At 39.6% G+C, this 20626-nt stretch overlaps 1 protein-coding gene across 1 annotated transcript in view; it reads left to right on the forward strand.

The window, feature by feature from the left end:
• Nucleotides 1-20626, forward strand: part of SHANK2 (SH3 and multiple ankyrin repeat domains 2) — a 242700-nt gene that overhangs the window by 11135 nt on the left and 210939 nt on the right. Inside the window, exons 7-9 of the mRNA XM_041411608.1 lie at nt 656-772; nt 4197-4274; nt 20131-20197. Coding sequence (XP_041267542.1) covers nt 656-772; nt 4197-4274; nt 20131-20197 — 262 coding nt within the window. The remainder of the gene's footprint in view (nt 1-655; nt 773-4196; nt 4275-20130; nt 20198-20626) is intronic.

Below are 20626 nucleotides of genomic sequence, written 5' to 3' on the forward strand. Positions count from 1 at the left end.
GTAAAAGAGGCCATGGACTGGAATCACTGTGATTTTTCTAAAGGTTATTTACTAATCAGGAAAGTTTCTAATTTCAATGAATCTTCTTCATGGAGGCTTATTTCCAAAAATCCAGGGTTGAACCTTTTATTTGTGTGACAGATAAAGTAACTCTTGAAGATTTCCCCCTGTTTTGGAGCAGTGTCCTGTGTATGTTGTGTGTCTGCTTGACATCACAGAACCAAGAAGATTTCCTTGGATTTTGGCCAGATTTTCCTTCTAAGGCTTGTAAGCAGTTTGGGAAAAAGCTCTGGCAATCTGATCGTCTTCAGTGCCATCTGGTGGGCAGCGCTCCAGAGTGTAGCAGGACAAAAAACTTGTCACATTTGAGTCATGAACATTAGTGGATAAAAAGTTCCGCAGGCAGTATTTTCTTGATCCCTTAGGCTGCCACTCCCAAAATAATCAGATGGTTAAGCTCAAGCACAGGATTGCTGTACCTGAACGTCCCACATTGGAATTGGCACAGGAATGCACGTCTGGATGTCTGTGCTCCCATTAGAGAACCAGCTGTGGTTCTAAAAATTAGACCCTCCGTAAAAACAGTACCTTCTCTGCTGAAAATCTTTCCTAGGCTTTGGTGTAATAACCAAAATATTGGTGCATCCCCGCCCAGGCTTGCAGGTACGGACACGTCCAACACCTGGAGCACCTCCTGTTCTACGGCGCTGACATGAGCGCGCAGAACGCCTCGGGGAACACGGCCCTGCACATCTGTGCCCTCTACAACCAGGTGAGAGCCCCTGCCCTGCCACCAGCCCCGCTGGCCCCCTGCAGGGACAGAAATGTCCCCAGCAGGAACTGGGAGCTCCCAGAATCACGGGATGGGTTGGCTTGGAAGGGAACTTGAAGATCATCCATTTCCAGTCCCCCTCCACTACACCTCATGGCTCCAATCACCATCCAGCCTAGCTTTGAACATTCCAGGGATGGGCCATCCACAACTTACCCAGGTCTTCACCTCACTCTCAGGGAGTAATTCTTTCCCAATGTCTGATCTAAACTTGCTCTCTCTCAATTTGAAGCTTTTCCCCTTCATCCTATCACTACATTATTTTATATACAATGAAGTGCTTCAGGTATTAAAAAGCAGTCTTACAACCTGGAAAGAACATAGTTAAAATTGTTTTAGTGCTATTTTATTCACTGATTACAAATAAGGCTGCTCATTGTCGGTGGCAAGAGTATGGGTATTAAAAAATAAAGCATTATGCTTTACCAGCTTTTTTGGGTTTGATTCATATCTAAGTATTTGTTTCCTGTACAGAATTTATTGCTGTTAGTCTATAGTTTAACTTAGAATTAAATAAGAAAGAGTTGTAAAATACTATGGAATCGTCTCTATACAGAAGACACTGGATTCTTTGCTGTTTACAACTTGTGTAGTCATTTACAAGTAGTAGAAACTTTTGATTTTATAGCATTTTATACTCTCTTTGCAGGGATGAGATGGGGAGGGAATGAATTTTAGAACTATGTTAAAATTCAGCACATAGGATATTATATTGAATTTGGAAAGCACGAGATGTGACTGTAAGCAGTGAAACATCTGTTAAAGGATCTGCTTTTTAATTAATTACCATCTTGGTTTTTTCCTGGAGTCTTGTCAAGACATATTCCTCAATTAGGTCTAAAATGCCCTCAGCTTAAACAGAAAAAAAAAAAAAAAAGAATTTTGGGGATAATTTGACATTTGTCAAGACTATACACTTTTAGCAAAGTTTATGCAGTATGAGGTGGGAATTAGAGTAATCCTGTAGAATTTACACTATTTTTCATGCAGAGATGTGTTTTCCTGACCTCAGTAGAAGTTATTGTGCAGGAGACTTAAAGACTAATTGAAACTGCATCTACAAATTTTCAAGTATTTACACAGTCACTAAGCTTGGCTTGGTGAATAGAACTTTAACATCTTCTGCCTGCACTGTTGTCCTGCTGTTTTCTTTCATCCAGTGTATGTGGAAATACATAGCTTCCCTTGGGCTACTGTGTACCTTAACCTGTGCTGATTTTGCCAGTGTTTTGTGGTGGTTTTTTTTTTTTTTTTTTTTGCTTTTTAAAATGGGAAGTTTTTATTGTTTCATGTGAAAGGTCTGCCTTTTCCAGCTGGAGAGGATGGGAAGGACAGCAGTATCCTTGTTACCACCCCCAGATTCCTGTAGATGGAGTCGTTACCCGTTTGATCTTCCCTTCCAGTCTCCCCTGGGGAATTTTCTTGGCTTGCTTTCTGAAGTTGGTAAATTAGTTTTTCTGGATGTCAGCAAAGTCCTGATCTGAATAAACTCTTGGTTTTGAAAGTTATTCCATGTCCATGCAGGAAGGCTGTTTTTTGCTGGGATGAAATGTGCCCTCTTTCACTGGGAGGATCGGATCTGGTATGAAAGCTGTTGTAGTATTAAAATTGAATATAATCTGACAGATGGGGAGGAAACAAAAAGGAGGAAACGTGGAGTTAAGAATGCTTCTGTTTGTTTCAAAAGACTAAAAATAAATAAACAAACAAATGCAGTACTTAAATAAATTTCCTTGAATTTTTAAAAAGTTTGAACAGCTCTTTGACTTTTGGCAAAACCTTTCTAATCATAATCATTTAGTTAATAAATCCCTTTGCATGTTTGTTACACTGCAGACAGCTCAGTTAAATTTCTAGGGAGTTTTTGAGTGTATAATTCTTTTGGTGTTGTAATGTTGGATGATTTATTCTGATAAACAAATGAATAATCACCCAATAAATACAGTAAGTTGTTCAATGTAATTATTTATCTACTCAAGTTCTTGATTAAAATTGGGCATTGATCAATTGCTTAGAGACAGAAAATGCAACTAAAGTGCAGATTGCAGTGCAAGCAAGTAAGACTATCTCAGTTAATTGTATATCATTAAAAATTATAATCTAAGAGATAATTGTTAATTTACCATCTTGATCCATTCTGTTGTTTTTCAGTTGAGGAAAAGGTAGGATAACCTCCTCTCCAGATACATTTAGGGCAGCCCTGTGATGGGGAGACATAATGGGACCAAGAATTCATGGTGAGAAATTAGAAAACACAATGAGTGTAATGATTTTCAATCATCATTTCTGCAAATTAACCTGTGACTCAGTCTAGTAAATAAGCTTCATTTCTGCCACTAAAATACCTAAATTATGTACTTTGTCTTCTCTGACTGCAAATTTGCTGTTCAAAGTGAAAGGTAGCACCTCCAAATACCTCAGTAGTTAGAACTCCCTAGCACAACATATCAAGACAACACAGAAAGCACAAGACAATTAAGAACAATATTTGTGATGAGGGAATATAAAACCTTTTTGAAATGTGAATTGATTTGCATAAGACCCTAAGATAAACATTAAAGATGACAAGTAAGAAAGAGAGTCCATACAGGAATCATCAAAAATTCTGAACCTCCAAGAATATACCAGATTGTGTGCAGTCATATTTAACAGCCATGGAGAGCAGTGATTTAACCAATGCACTGTATTGGCCAAAATAAATTGGTTTTAAGGGATTTCCTTTGCAGATTTCCTCAGTTTGGAGGATCTGAAGCCAAATTTTCCTCCTTGTGCTGTAACTGCTAGCATTTTTTAGGGAAAAAGAGAGGCAATAGGGCTGGTCAGTGCAGTGTGTATAGGCAGATACATGCCTGAAATAATTTCATGGGTACTAAAAAAAAATAAAAAATTCATACATTTAATATTGAAGATGGGTTGAAAAAAGTCCCCAACAAAATAAGTGGCAAAACTGCTTTGTTTAACTTTTAACAGGAGGGAAGGATATAATTCATCCCATTTCTGTGAACAGTACTGTTTTTACTGCAAAATAGGCAAAAACCCCATATGGGAGTCATAACTGTGTAAAGTTTCATTTGTCAAATATGGAACTTTGTCAGTACAGATGCTTAAAAATTTAATAAGGTATTTACTTCTTGTTTTCCTTCATGTTTCTTTACATTTGCCTAGTGCTTCTAATATACTGCAAAGCACCTGAAGCCCTGTCACTTTTAAAATGCTTTTTTAACAATTTAGAGTTCTAAGATAATTTATTTGGTTTATTTTTTAGTCATGAGAATATAGACCAAACACCTCATAACCTCTTAGCAGTCAGTCTTTTAGTGCCAAAGGATCTTGATGAACAAGTTTCCTTTTCCATCATTTTCAGGAGAGCTGTGCGAGGGTGCTGCTGTTCCGGGGAGCCAACAAGGAGATCAAGAATTACAACAGCCAGTCTCCATTTCAGGTAAAAAAAAGGAAATACCGCTTCCCCCTGAAATATTGGGAAGAAAACATCAAATGAACTTGGGTTTGGAGAGAAGCCACATTGTACAAGGCTGAACACAGGTGTGGAGGGAGTGAGTAAAAACTTTGGTTTTTATCTAATTCACTAAGTGAAGGTGTCCTGGAATAATTAGGAATGAGAGGAACACCCCCTCTGATAACACTGTTAATGACTTTGAGAATTCTGTGAGCTGTTGGTGGCAAAAGATGAAATCCTTGGTGTTCTGCAGTCAGATGTGCCTTTCTCTGTGCTGATCTCCAGTCTTATGTAGGAAAGATCAAAGAATCATGTAAGAGTGGTCCAAGGATTGTCTCCGCACTTTGGTTTTCTTGGTCCCTCTTGATTTAGTAAAAGGAAGCTCTTTTTCCTTGGATCCGAGGCCAAAGAGATGGGCTAAGTTTCAGGGATGGGATTGACTTAGTGCACAGTCAGCATTACAGGCTGAAGCTGCCATCTGTTATCTCCAAATGAAAATGGAAGTCTTGCTTTGGATTAGTCAAAATTTTGTCCCCATTTTCTGATATGAAAGCACTTTCAGTAAGCTTAATTAAAAATACAAATGGAGGAGAATTGTTTGTCCAAAGGGTTGTCAGGTATGGCTGACAACCTCAAGCCCTTATTTCTGAAGCAGGCTTAATTAGCTTGGATGTCAGAGAAATGTTTCTAATTCAAAGTGATGTGAGAAATTGGGATGGAAACTGTAATATTTAAAACAAAGAAAACCCAAAAAAAGCCAGAAGAATTTTTTTCAAGTTGCAAAAATGACTGCTTCTGGAAGAATGATGGCGCAGTGCCATTAACAGGAATTGTGCTGTGGTGAAAAAGGATGGGGCTGTTTCCCCAAACCAAGGAGTTTTTCAACTAAAAGAAATCCTGATTTAACTTGGTGTGTCTTCCCCATTGCTTTTTTGACCCACTTTGGATAATGCTGGCGGAGGACTCAAGGAGCAATGCTTTGACAAGTGGAACAGTTGGAATTTTTGCTGGATCCGTGTGGGTCTCTGAGTTAACTCCTCCAAGTTTACATGTAGTTACAGGGCTTTCAAAAAAACCCTCAGACAAATATTTCTATATCAGTTTAATTCCTTCCATATTTTGAAGGTTTTCTGGGCCCAAGTTGTGCATCTTATAAGCTTAAGAATTCTACTTGTAAATCCCAGCCAGATTGTTATTTACTTTTGGGACCATTTTCCTCAAACTGGGGAAACGGTGCATTAATAATTTAATTTTAGGCACCATTTTCATACTGCTCATAATTTTCCATCTAAATACATGCTAAGCACAAATTCACTAAGTACTGGCTAATACTTTTATCTGCACCTCAGAATTATGAAGTGATCAAGAAATGGAGCGAGAGAAAGCCCTAATTATTGGAGGGATGTGTTCCAGGGTAATCTCTTGGATTATTTTGTTACTTTGTCTTCGAGGTTAACTTTCCTTTTTGGTTTAGGATTTTTTAGGGGAGGGTAAATGTCACACAGAAGAGTTTTCATTTGTCTTGCTCTTTGTGCTGACAGCTCCAACATTCTTGTTCTTGCTCTTAGAAGAGAAAAAGGTGTAGGAAATGTAGAAAAAGTTCTGTTTTATCCGAGTGGAGTGAGTAGAGAAAACCTCGATGCCAGCCCTGCCTTGGAGAATTAATTCTTTGCCATCTGTCTGTTGCTGACCCAGTCGATCAAACACCACAAGTGGAGCTGTTATAAAATTATGCAGAATCCCCTTGAGTTAATAGGATTTTGCATACTAAAAATGTTTGCTCATGTAATCAGCAGGCAGGAACATTGAGGCATCTCATATGTACATAATGAGAGTGGTTGTAGCTGCAGCATCTATTCCTTTGAGTCACCTCTATTATGTCCCTTTCTCAGCAGCATTAAAAGGATGATTCTTTGGAGTTGCTGCTCAGAAAATTGATTATGTGAAAGCTGTGTTGTTTTATTCTGTAGAAACAACAGGATCCAGATATTTGTGGAGAAATTTGTGTCCTGTTTTCAAGGCCTGCCTAGGCTTTGTTTCTTTTGATGAAAATTAGTGGCAGAGTTTGTATCAGGCATCAGTGTCCAATGAATGCAGTGCAGTTTTGCCACCAAAAGAATAAATGTGCATGTGCTGACTTCTCACCAAGTCACAGGGCTTGTTAAAGCAAGCATAGATACACTAGATGGCAGGAAGTAAAAATAAGCTGGGCTGAATTCTGTGCCACTTAATTCAGGGCCCCCACACCGTGCCCACCTGGGATCTGGGTGTCCTTTTTGCCTTTTCAGTGTCCAGCAGAGTTAGCCCTGGAATGGCATTGCCAGGTGCTGAGGACACAAAAAAGCTTGCCTGTATTTCCCAGTTAAGCACCTAACCTTGTATTAGCTGCCTTTGCAGGGGTGTGTTTCATCCTGACCTGTTCCTGGCTTGCGTAGAGTCAGCAATTGGTGTTGGGTACAGCTGATGTCACCCGTTGCTGAAAGTCTGCAGAACGTGGGGTCAGCAGAAATTTTCCTGTATTTTATATTTAGCAGTTTGAGGTGAGATTAAACTTGTCCCACATCATTATGTTATATTGCCAGTTCTGTTTATTAATCACTTACTCAGCCCATCTTGGCTGGGCCAGCTAAGTAACTTACATGCTATATTATTAGTTTTTATTTCATTAGTAAAACCTCCAGAAAGAGCCTTTCAGAAAAGCCATGGTATCCCATCACTGTCCACAGCTACTTGGTTTTCCACACATTTCTTTTGCTTCTAGGTTAATGTAAGATAATTCATTGCCTATCTAGCAAATATTAATCCAATAGCTCAGCAATCAGTGCTTTGCAGTACTTACAAGCTGTTGAAATGAAGTAAGTTAAAATGATCATACACCTTGTTTATCAGGTCTTTCTCTTTTAGTGATCAGCAGCTCCATATGAATAATTCAAAAGGGCAATAAAGCACTATTTTAGCTAATAGTGCTAATAATTAGTGTTTTTTAGAACAAATATGTTTCAGTGCACAGAACAGCTATTCTGAGGTGGCATTTAGTGTCACCGTTTAAAGGCAGACTTGTACCTGAGAATGGTTTGTGTCCCAGTTGTCCCTAATGATTGGCTTTGCTGTCCCAGACCAGCCTGAATAATCCATGTGCCTACATCCCATGGATTGCAGGAAGAACAGCAATCTTCCAGCTCCACTGCAGGTAGAATTGCTCCTTTCAGTGTGTTTGCTCTGCCTCTATTTTCAATTGCTCACATATATATTTTTTTTGCCAGGTTTGAATCATTTGAACTGAAATTTTTCATGCCTGCTATCTCTGTTATTTGGAAAAACAAACTGATTCAGCTCTTTTGGAATCTGGGCAAGGGAAAACATGTGTTGTTTTCCTCACACTGAAAAACTCCGCTGACCCACCCCTCCTTGTCCTCTCTCCCCCGTTGTGTTATGTTGTGGTGTTTTGTTTTCTTTAATTGCCCTGTGTGCTGATCTCCATGTTAAAAACCTGGCAGTGGGAACTGGTTTCCAGACTGACTCAGACACAGGGGCTCCAAAACCAGGAGCAGGAACTAAACCCATGGGTTTAGAAGCTGAGCTGGCTGGGGGGAACACAGACACAACTGGGCATATCCAGCACCTCACTAGAATGGCTTCCTAAAGCCCAATTTAGATTTAGATTATTGGCATTTTTAATTTCCCTCTTTTGGATGAAATTTACAGGCAAAGGACAAAAAGTTATTCTCAGGTATTTTTCTTTGACTTTTTTTTTTTGTTTTTTTTTTTTTTTTTTGGAAAGTGTGTGAAAGCTAATTTTAAACCCAAAATCTTCATTAGGTGCCTCAAAGTCATCTTCACAAATATAAAATAATGCTTCCTGTCATGATGTTCAAATATGGAACCATTGTGTTCATGGAGCATTTGAATTACAGAAAGACTTTGCTTTTTCGGTGTATTTATTTCCATCTTAATTCCTTTCTTGAAGCACCTGTGTGAACAATGAATCACTGAATATTGGGTATAGTTGGCAAAAAATACAGCTATGAGCTCATGATGCACTCTGCCTTTAGTCAGACTTCAAGCTTTTTCCAGCTTTTTCCTGATTTCAGTCAAATAATGGAACTTATTCATACTTAGGAAGAAAAAAACCTATATAAGTGACCACCCCAGAACAAACTGTGGATTTTTCCTTTAAAAATCAAAAATGTATGTGAGTCTGTATACGTGTAGGCACACTCAGCACAATTTCTTAAAAAGATGTAATTAAAATAAAAATAATAATAATTAAAAGGAAGGGGAATAACTGAAAGGGTGGAAATTGATATTGGGGGAATTAGTGGCAAATGAAATATTCCTGAGAATATTAGGAGACACAGGAGCAGAAAAATACATATGGATACAAAATAGAGTTAAATTGATTCCTTCTGACTCAGGGATGGTTTTCTTCATGCTGGCTGGTTCCTTCTGACCTTTGTTTTAACCCTGTCATTTTTCAGAAAAGCGGCCAAATGGAAGTGAAGCATAAAAGAATGAAATTATATGATTACCTTTTATTGAGAAAGGCAAAATATTGCCATGCCTGGAGATGCTAAAAATACTTAACTGCAGGATGTATCTTCATTTTTTTGTTTACCAAAAGCAAACTCTGGAGGAGTCTCCATGTGACCATCTGTTGTGTTCCATGTAAATGATCCAAGACCCCCTTTTCCCCCTTTTTCCCCCATTCTCTCCATGCTCAGACAGGGCTGTCCAACTGACATGCCTCAGGTGTTGCCACAGGCAGTCCAGTTTCTCTGGGAAAAGTGCAGTCTCTGAGGTAGTTAGAAGCCAATCTGTTCTTCCACGAGAAAAAAAGTTCAGAAGTTACAAAAGGGAAAACAAAAGCAAAGTAAATTGTAAGGGTCACCACCAGCTCTTGCCATAAAGTAAGAAAGGCTTGAGTGTGATTCAGACACAGTTAGTTGTCGTGGGTGAAGTTACAAGAGGCAGTGGGGATTTGTATAATCCTAATTTAAATCATGTTGTTTTGAGATGTTAACACCATTCAGTTTGTCTGGGAGATAAAATAACCTGTGAGTGGGACTTGTGGGCACTTGAGGATTGCAGGAATGGATTCATGCTTGGAGTTATGATGGTTGAGTGCTGTATGGCATCGTCTTCTGCTTTTGCATTTCAAAACAGGCTACTCAGCATTATCTTCTGGCTATATCCAAGTTCTTGCTCCTTATAGAAATGTAGAATCTGTGCCTGTAGGACAGACTTAGCATCTTCTTCCACTGCCATTTGGAGGGAGCATTCCTGGCATGCAGTTGGCAATCCCATCTCCATCAGAGTATGTTATTGGCATGGACTATTGCTAGACTGCTGTTTCCAAAGGTTTTATTGTAGTTAACCCACAGAGTTTGGAATGGAGCCACAAAATGTATTAGGTAAAATAATCACAGTGTCTTATTCACTGATGCATTTTATCCTAAGAGCTTTCCAAAAGGATTTCCAGCCATTTGGTTTAGCAGTTGAAGCAACACTATATTATTAAGTGTTTGCAGAACTGAATCCCTGAAAATTTCTGCTGTGAAATAGTGGGAAGTGTCTGTCTGCTGTGAGTAGGAAGACTTTTTTTTCTGAAAGTGTTCAGGGAAGAAGCTGCTAACGTGGTGGGTTTTGGCTTTTCCATGAGGTAAGGCTGCCTGGCAAGGTGGAAGATTTCACTCTACAGCAGTAGACCTGTAAACCCTTGAGCTGAATTCTCTGCACAGCCCAATGTTTCCTGTAGCACGAAGGAAAACAAAACCTAGCAAATAGCACACTTTCTCAGCCTTTTTCTAGGAGAGTTCAGCTGGAGAAGATTGCATTTCATGGCTTTTTGATTTAGCATATTATTGGAGGGGATGAAGAAAATTAAGTCAATTTTGTTGCTGGCTGTGTCTTATCTGATTCATGTGATGCTGCAACCTGGCTTTATCTGCTTTCAGTAAACACTCCTTTGGAACCGCTGCTCGCCCATGTAGCAGTAATAAGGATTATGTAATAACTGGCTTTTGATGGCTCTTTCCAGCTTGAGCTGGATTTTCCTGAGGAATGAGTCTGTAATTGTAATGTGTGTGTATCACACTTGGCTTTTTCTGCTCTGTTTTAATTATTAAAACTCGAGTGTAGGAAAATGCATCTTGCTTGAGGATAACTTGCTGGGTGGCATTTCAGCAGAGAAGCAGGAAGAAGATGGAAGGCTTTTTCCTCTACTTTTAAAATAGATAGAAACGTAACATTTCCCAATAGATGCAGTGACCATGGAGGAGGCTCAATACAGCTTGTACAAAGTAGGATAAATTAAAAATCTGAGTTACTTCTCATTGCAAGAAATAGGAGGAAATAAAAGAACGTCGTGAAGCAGTGAAGTTGTGCCTGGGATGGATTTGCCTGCGTGTTCCTTTTTAGGCTTCCTGACATGTTTCCTTGTAACTCTGCTCGACTTGCTGGTGTATTCAGTTCAACACTTCCTGTCAAGCTGGTTCTTGCATAACAACGACTCCTTTTGTCCTAGGAGTTAAGTTTGCATTTCAAAGCCTGGGGAGGAGATGATTTAGAAGCGATTTGCTCCCATGTTGTGAGGAAGGGAGTTACGTTTTTTATCTTGGTGTCCACGCAGGTGTCCTCCAGTTTAATCTGGAGGTATTCAGTCATTCAGGCTATTTCATGAATAAGAGTGATTAGATTCTAAGAACGCAGTTGTGTGTGTTCGTGAAAGGACAGTAGAGAATAAAACACAGGTTCTGCCTTTTAAATCTTAGTAAGGAAGACTGGAAAATGAGCAAAGATGCTTGCAGGCATTTTAGGTGTTGTCCAGTCCTGCTAAAACAGTGCTGCAGGACATAAGAGACAGAAAAGAGGTCATTCAGAGTGATTGCCTTCCCCATGTTCTGACTGGAATTCGCTCAGCCCTGGCACAGCTTCATGGCTACTGAGTGTATTCCAGAAGACCCATGGGGGCTGTCAAATCTCTTGAAAGCAAACCCAGCATTTTAGCAAGGAAAATGTGCCAGCACTGTTATGCTTGCACTGTACTTTTTTTTTTTTTTATAAAGTCCAGCTGTATTTGGCTGCATGTTGTTGTGTGTTTGCTTGTTTTTAAAATATTAATTGCTGAAAAGTATTTAGGGTAAAATTTCGGTTCCTTTGAAGTGGATGAAATCCCACTGATTTCGCTGGGGTGAAAGTATGTTCCTCACTCTTGAGACAGTTCCAAAGCTATACTATCAACTCTTCCTATATAATGTATTCTGCTGAATATGATTCTTTTCAATTAACATTTCCTGTTCCTGTTTAATTAACATTTTTAGTACAGCAAAATTCTTTTAAGTTGTACAGAACTGCACAGCGCATTGCCACAAATAACTTGGGTTGTGCAAAGTCTTTGCTGCTAAGAGTTAACTTGCTGCAGCTGAAAAGAAGAGGATGTATTTTCTGAGGGCAAGCTTGGTAAGAGTTTTGGGAGGCAAAAGCAGTGCTTGGGAAGCTGTGGTTGTAAATTTTCTTCCTGAGTGTGTGATATTGTTGCATTTCCTACAGCAGAAGTCCCTTTGTCTTCACCCAGCTGGGACACTGACCTTGTCCCACCTATCGTGGGATGCTTCCCATGAGCCTGAGGCTTCCAAGGGTGTGAAGAACGCTCAGATCTTGGAGCTTGAAAACCTAGTCTTTGATTACTATTAAAAACAGCCTGAGTAGCAGTGTGAGGTGGTCCTCACCAGGGAAGCCTGGGATTGCTCAGAGGATTACGTAAGCAGAGCTGTCATTTGGAAAAGCGGGAATACTTTGCCCTCAATATCGAGGCGAAGCGCTCGTGGCGAGCCTTTGTTTAAACAGTGCTGAAATGATCCGGGGAATGCTGAGGAGCCTCACAGAAATATTGGCCCTCTCCCCACAATTTATATTTTCAGATGCTAAAACTAGTTGTTGAGCAAATGTAAGGTGCCTATTTTAGGATGCTGCATGTCAATATCTGACTACAGATGGCTCCATGAATCATAGTTGGAAGAAGGGAAATGTTAGACACTAAGATATTGTTGCTAAGGGATTTTAGTACACAGTATGCTAACATGTGCTGGCAAATTTGGGAACAGTAGCAGCAGAATGCTCTTGGAGGAAAAAAAAAATTCAGTGGTGAAGAAACTGTCTTCAAAGGACTATTTAAAGGACAGTAACATTATTGTCCTTTGTTGTATCGAGAGCTGACGAAGATGAAATTGTCTTTCAAGCAGATAATAGACAGAAAACATCCAAAAGGTAAAGCTAATCCTGCTCTCCAATGAAATAGAAAGTGGATATTGGAAACAAAAAGAAAAAAATTTACTTTGGGGTTTGAATGAATCAAGTGCCAAGATTAAAGGTGGTGGTTGCTGATATTTTGCCATCTACTGGACATCAGATCTATTAATATACACAGTTAGTTCTTTTCAAAATGCATAATATTGAGCTTGTATTACATGATATAATTAAAAATGTTAAGAGTTCTCTTCTGTCCAGGAAAGAAGCATGCAGGAAAATGCTGAATATGATTTTTTTTACTTGTATTTCTTCATAACATTACTATAAAGTAATTTAGGAAAATTGTCAGAATTTTATTGTCCTGGTAGAGAATGTGGGTTATTTCTGCAATTAATATAAACCTTTGCTGGCTGTTATTTAAAGAAAACAAATTCAATTTTAACCTTTTCTTTATTCTGTCTTACCTTACATCAGTGAGTTTTGCCCAAATTTGAAAATGTTACACCTGAAAGGGAACTTCAAATGGATAAAATTTATTTTATTTTATAAAATAAAACCTTTCAGTTTTGATCTATTTTCAATAAAAGCATTGTTTTATTAAATGTACAAAATACTGCACAACCATAAACTTCTTAAAGTAGTGATTTGCTTCTGACAGATTTCTAAATAGATGTATTATTCTCAGCTTCAGAATTGATTATTTTTAATGTAGTTTTGGAGTGTAAATGTGTGTCTCCATAAGGCAAGAATATGTATCTCCTTGAGGTCATGTTTTATGTCATTAATATTCTATGTATTCAGCAGCACTGTTAGATAAAGACAGGGAATTAGTGATATTAATAGAATATTAATCAAGCATTTGGTTTTATTTTTTAATGAGGTGAATCAAGAAGCTTCTGCTACTTTTATTTTGCTGTGTCGTAGGCTCAAAATCGAAAATCAACTGAAATTCATGGAACTAGAAAATGTGGGGTGAAACTTTGCCCTTTGATTTTTGCAAAGTGAAATAAGGAATTTGATTGTCCAGCGGTTCTGTGTTAGGTTACAATGGCTGTGGCAATTGTGTAGGATTTTCCAGCTGGTTCAGAGAAAGACCCATTTGGAATTTTTAACATTCTGATGGAAAACACCTGAGGTCTGCGTTGTGATTTGAGCTCAGAACAATGTTTTCCACATTTTCACGTTTTGCTCAGGTGTTACAAGAGAATGCCTTTCCTAAGGACACTGAGTTCCAGGTACTTGTGGTGCTCTTTGAATCAATAAACATCTCTGCAAGTGCAGGCTCCTGGAATTGCATAAGGAACCAACAGTGGGTGATCGATACATTTCCATCCCACACCTATGGAAAAGAAATTTGGAACACAGATTGCTTCCTGCTTTTCCAAACTGAACTCCATCTGTCCCGCCGAGAGAGTTATAAAATCCGCACACTACACAAGAGCAGCTAATGCAGATCCATTTAGGATGGGATTTGTTTGAGTCTGCTGGGTGTGCTTTTGTGTCACCATTTATCAGGGATGGAGCCTCCCGCTGCTGTGTCCTAATGGGCACGCATGGGAACAGGCACTTAACCTAAATTTAACTTCCTGATGTCCTTGGGGATGACTGCTGTGGGCTTGATGGTGTGCTGGGACTAAATTCAAAGTGGCTTTAGACTCCAAGTACCTCTTGGCTTTATTAGGGAGAGCTTTTCTTTCCAGAGCACACAGTAGAAAATTGAAGTTTAGCTATGTTACATTTCCATTGCCCCACAGTAAACACCATTGGATTTTTGTATCAAATTAAAGAGGTGTCAGTCTCCAAAAGCTGTGGTTATTGAAATGTATATTGAAATATATTTTTAATACTAAGCAAACACATCCTCATTATGATATGTGGAAGAGCATTTCTGAAAATCTTTTAATTAAGGAAGTGATCGCATTGCTTCCTTCTAAATTCCCTTGTGTTAATTTCTCGTGTGCCTCTGCTGATAGTCAATCCTGTTGTGTGATGGCTGTGACTGCTTGAGTGGTGTTTTTTCATTGGTAAAATTATATAATCCTTGCTGGAATGAGAAATAATTTATGGTTTTGTGAGCCTGTGGTTGAAGTGGAAGGCAGTTTCTGGAGTCTGATGGTTACAGTCTCATTCACAGGGTTGTGTGACCTCATTCTTGTGGTTCCCACTGAACCAGGAACGTGTAGGGAAGATTTACCTCAGTGCCCTGTCTGTCCACCTGCATTTGCACTGATGTAATTCACATTTTGTTCTGGGCTGGAGTTACCTCCTTTAATGTACAGCACCATGCCTGAACTTACTGCCAATCCAAGCTATCTGAAAAAGCCATTATTCAATAAACACTGCTGGCTGGCAGAGACAAGAGAAGGGTGAAACATCAGCCCTGTAGGAAAGAATAATTAAGTGCACTTTCCTCAGGAAAGGGAATATGTCTGGAAGAGAAGAGCAGGGGGAGAAAAAGCAGGTGGTGAGTGGTGATGTTTTATGTGCTCACTGTGAATGGCAGCTACAACCCTGCAGCTCCCACAGCTCCCTTCAAAGGCTCTGCATTTCAGAGCTTTGGGTCTCTCAAATGTAAGCATGTGCAGCAGATATGCAGAAGCCTGGACTGAGTGGAACATAAATGGACTAAGAGGCTCTCTTCAGTCCCACACACAGTTTGTCAAAGTTCATTGTCTTGATTTGAGAGGGGACAGCTTCAGTTTTTGTCTTTTTTTCTGTTTCTCCTAGGGTGGAGTAGTTTGCTCTCAAGAGTGGTAATGTAATTTAGCCGTGGTGTTTGCCTTTCAGGGGCTAGCCCATAAAGCTCTGAAATTGTATTTGTTAACAGGCTACAAAATCATGCTCTAATTTAATATAATTGCTACCTGTGATACATTTCAAGAGCAGGAAAATATCAGTTGTGAAAGGTTAGTGCCAGGTAAAGTGTAAATACAACTTCTAGTTTCCCAAAAGTAACAAAAAACTGCATTAATCCCCATAAAAATGTAAATACTTGAATGTAAGTAAATTGGTATCTTTAGAACTGCATTTATACGGCTAAACAGAGAGATTGTGGTGAGTCAGTGCTACTTCTGTCTGATGCAGAGTCTGAAAACACTGTGAAACTCTGTCACACTGAAACCTGTAACAGGATATCTGGCCAGTTTTACTGTTTACACAAAGTACTTTTCTTTGCCATGATTTAAACTGTTTCTTTGGGGAAAGTGATTCAGAAAAAGTGGTACCTGATGCCTCAAATATTTAATTTCTGAATTTACTCCTGAAAGGCAACTTAAACAGTGCCTTTTTCCAGAGGAATTGTTTCTGACTGCGAATATCAGAAAGCCAGGGCTGAGAATGACCTGTCAGGAGAGGTCCCTGAGACCCACTTGTGAAGGTGCCAGTGTTGACAGTGTCACTCCTTGCCCAGTGCTGGAGTAGGAGTGCTGGGATGCTCCCACCTCCTGCCTGCTCCCTCCCAGTCCCTGCCTTGCAGCTGCTTCATTTATTCAGGTTTCCACTTGGCTGAGCTGTCCCTTGGTTACCACCCGTAGCAACTGGCCAAGTGTCAATAAAACTCCTTCCCTTCCTCCCCTTGCCTTGGCAGGAGAGCATCTGGCACTGCCTGCCATGGCAAACAGCGAGGCCCTGGAACCCTGCATCACTTGAAAGAAACATCTGTCTGTGAGACAGCAAGTGAGACACTGGGGTGTCTGTGACAGATCTGCTTCTCCCCGGGCACAGGAAATGTCTCTGTAAACACAATCTTTCTGGTCAAGCTCCCTGTTACACACACTGAGTGACAGCCAGCTCCTGGTTCTGCTCCAGTGAGTTGTTCACCCTGTGGCTTTGTGCTTCAGGGTGTCCCAGCTAGGACCTGTTTTGGGCACTCCATTAAGTTTTGTCATGCTGGAGACACATCATTGTGGGAATTGGAGGAGGTACCACTGTCCAGCAGCATGGTTTTATCCTCTCTTTTTATTTTATATCTGTTGCCTCCTACCAAGATCCATCTTCCTGCTTAGCTTAACTCTCTGCTTGCTTCCCTGTGGCAGACTTACCCAGGCCAGACCTGTGTGTTTTCAAAGGTAATTTGGTAATAATTAGGTACCCGTATTAACAGCCTTAGTGGGGTCAATTAAGCTTGGGAGGGAGCTGATAAGTGATTCACTTTGGTTACTGTCGTTCATATAAAATTGCCTCTAATGCTGATTACAAAAACCCCAACAAGATAATTTCTACTCTCTGTACAGTAGAATGTGGCAGGGCTCCCAACCAAATGTCTGCAGCAGACAAAGATCCTGGTTTGGGTTTAAAAGCACTGAATTACTGAGTCAGGCTTTTCTGCTGGGCTTTGATTGACACCATGCTGGGACCCTGCAGGTGAACTCTTTCTGATTCTGGATGCAAAGTAAAGACATCCTTTAAAATCATGGCAAAGAATAAAGCAGGTTTTCGTGCAAATTGTGTTTGAGTGATGTTTTTATTTTGTACAAGATGCAGAACCAGGTTTTATCAGGTTTGCAGAATAATGTGACTGAGGACACACAGACTTTTGATGTGAGATAAATGTTGAAAGGATGACATGAAAGGACATTTGTGGCAGGAATGAAAGAACCTGAATTATGGCAAGACTGCTGCATATGCAGTTTTAGAAAAGCTGCAATTTTTGAAGCTTCAGCATAACAGAGTGGGTAGATAGCCTCTAGTTGTAAAGTGCTACCTCCAGCCTTTCATGGTTATCTTTCATGTCTGTAAACATGCACGTGATGCATTTTGATGACTGGAATCCAGTTCCTACTGGAACTGGAAGCAAACTTTCGCTGCAGTTTTGCTGGCTGTGCTACTTTTTCACTGCCAAGAGGAGATGTCTTGTGATCAAAAGAAACCTCAAACAAAACCTTCTTTCCTGCCATAACCTCTTAATTTTAAATCTAGCACTTGTCTACAGAACATCCTGAAAAGCAAACTATGGCTATTTAAAACTATGTAAATTATGAAGCATGGAGAGAATCAAACTCTAGTATTTTCTGCCAAGGCGCTGTATTACTATTTTCTTCTAAAGTAAAAAGAAATTTAGTACAAATATAGAATTTCAGTTGGTCTCTTATTTAGGTACTTGATCAAGGAGAGAATTTCTACCACTTTTATTTGGTTCCAGCTCTGGATCTCATGAAGACCATTCACTTCTCCTAGTGTATTCCCATTTACATTTTCACGTGAACACACTGAAATTTTGGTTTAAGACACATTTGTATGGAAAAAGGGCTGAAGTTTCCATGCTTTGTGGTTTGTAACTGTACAAATTGAATGAGTATAATTTTGTGTCTTTCTGATTTTGCTCTGACTTCACTTTCTCCCACACATTTTACCCATCAAATTCAAGTGAAGTGCATTGATGTTATGCCAAGAAATATTTGTACTTTTTAACTTTTCCTTGCTTTCCTTAGATCTTATCTTTCCTTCATTTTGCTTTAAGGATTTTACATACCGTTTTTAGCACATTGAAGGGAATTAAATTGAGAAAAATGGTTCCTCGAGCTTGCTGAATCTGCTGCTTGGTTCAGAAGCAAATATGGGAACAATTCCCTGTCAAGCTGTCTCTTAGTTATCTGGAAATGTACATATATATATTTTTTTTTTTTTTCCAAGTAATAAAATGTGTTTATCACTTGAAAGGCATGTTTATACTTGAGGTTTAAAATCTACTAGGTATGAAAAATTCTTTCATTTGAGTGCCATGGCTCCTGTCTAGCAAGCTGCCTGTCACTGCTGAATTCCCCCCACCATTGCTGGAATTTTACTGCTAATTAGGGTTAACATCAGAGAGAAGTTTTACCACTTGCTCACAATGCAGAGGAAACCTCAGAGATGCACACAAATGTTGCTGTTATGAACCTGGAGCCAGCCAGGCTGCAGAGTTGCAAGTTAAAGAGAGAGGATTAGTACAGCTCTGCTGTTTGTTTCCTAGTGCTGTTTGCCAGGGAGACTCATGAGCTGCACTTCAGGGCCGCACAGAGGAGGCTGGGGGCCAGATTCTGATGTGTTTTCTGTTCCGAGAAACTGTTTCTGTCTGGAGGGGCTTCTGGAATAAAGGTTGGCTTACCAGTGTTTAAAATAGTAATTTTAAGCTGGATGGTTTTAGATGGTGTTGAGGTGTTAGTGCATTAACCTGCTTGTGTCCAACCTCACTGATCACAGAATCCCACAACAGTTTGAGCTGGCAAGGACCTTAAAGCCACCCAGATCCACTCCTTGGCATGGGCAGCGACACCTTCCACTATCCCAGGTTGCTCCAAACCCCATCCAACATGGTCTTGGACACTGCCAGGGGTGGGGCAGGCACAGCTTGTCTTCAATGTCAGGGTTTTCCAGATTAGTTTGTTTTGGTTATGGTAAATAAAATTGCCTATTCAATTTCCTAGGCTGAGTGCAGAAACATGATCTTATGCTTGTTGCATTCAAAGATATTGCTGGCATTAACTGTACTTCATACACTCCCTAAGACCATTGCAACATTTAAGCCTTCCTTTGCATCATTCTTCATATGTGGAGAGGCACAATCCAGCAAATAATTTTTTTTGGTGATCAGCTCAAATTTGCATTGAGTTTTTAATAATTTCTCATGGCTGACTCTTTTGGATACAGTCCTATATCCAAGAGAATCCTACAGCAAGATTTTTTAAAAATTTTTTTAATCTGCACCATGTAGATGCAGAAGTTTCTATGAGAAAGACGAGCCCAACTTATGTCCTGCACATACATCAGGAAATCTGCAGTGCCACTGGAGAACAGGATCTGTCAGAACTGCAAAATGGGGCCAGAAAAAAACAATTCCTTGATATTGAGGGCAAAAAGAGGAGAAGAAAAAGGGAGAAACCAGTAATGGCAAAACTGAATTGCTTCCCTCACACCTGTTGGAGATGTTATTTTTTTTTAAGTCTATTGAAATGAGAATTCAGATCTGTGTTCAACAACCAGGAAATAAATGAAAAAGAAAATTGTTATTTTAGAACTCAATGTATTTAGATGTTTTAAACTCTATACATATGCATAAACTTTGCCAGTCTCTCTTTCGGTGTGATTTTTGGTGCCTTCGTGGTACCTGAATACTGGTAGCTCTTGGTCCTTGGCTCTCTTGTGTACTTTGCGTTTCAGCTCCTGTTTTTATTGCACAGGTAAGGAGCGAGGAAGGAGCAATTAAAGGGAGATATTATTTTCAGTGTGTCTCTCCTGCAGCATTCCCCACACACCAGTGCAGCTCCCAGAGCTTTGGGGATGCTGTGCTTAATGTTCACTATGCGTTGGACTGCCAACATGTGAAGAGCAGCAGCTCTTCCAGCAGCCTCCTGAGGCTGCCACCATCCCAGCATTCCTGGGAAATGGGCAGCTGGGGGACTGGCAGTGCTCTTACAAACAGATTAAGATCTCATTTCTTGCTGTTTCAGTGTAGTATTGGTGTTTCAGACCAATGTATTGCAGAATGAAAGAAATAGAATCACTCCACTTAGTGAAATGAAAATCTCTTTACCTGATGTTTGCCAGTGATGTAACATGTTTTCCTTCTTAGCAAGTGATGACAACACATAATTGTGCCTATTTTTCAACCCTTTAGGTGGCTATAATAGCGGGAAATTTTGAGCTTGCTGAATACATCAAGAATCACAGAGAAGCTGATATTGGTAAGAAAAATATTTACAGACTCTGAAAATAAGTTGTTTATGCCAGAATTTTGCAAAGATGTTAAAACTGATTCTATGTGAGATACAACCACAGGTCTGCTGACTTTTCAGGGAGGTTTGAAAAGTAACTCTTCTAAAAAAATGCAGATGGGAAAAAAGCTGAAATGTTTTCGAAAATATACTCTGTAAAGGAAAATGTGATAAGTGGTAGGTGCTTTCTAAGTATAAATCAGTCAGTTTGTAATAAAGTAAATACACATCCACTTCCCTGGAAGAGGCAGATTGGCTCTTGCAGATTGTTTTGGCCTCGCCTAAAGCAGCTCCCAAATAGGAACAATTGGTCAAAAGATGCAAATGGAGAAAGATGCTTCTCTATAATTAAATGAATATATAGTAGAAGCCAACTCCCCATATCCATGAAGGCATTCC

The sequence above is a fragment of the Onychostruthus taczanowskii genome, unplaced genomic scaffold (assembly GCF_017590055.1).
Source record: "Onychostruthus taczanowskii isolate IOZ18803 unplaced genomic scaffold, ASM1759005v1 scaffold101, whole genome shotgun sequence".
Lineage (NCBI taxonomy): Eukaryota > Metazoa > Chordata > Aves > Passeriformes > Passeridae > Onychostruthus > Onychostruthus taczanowskii.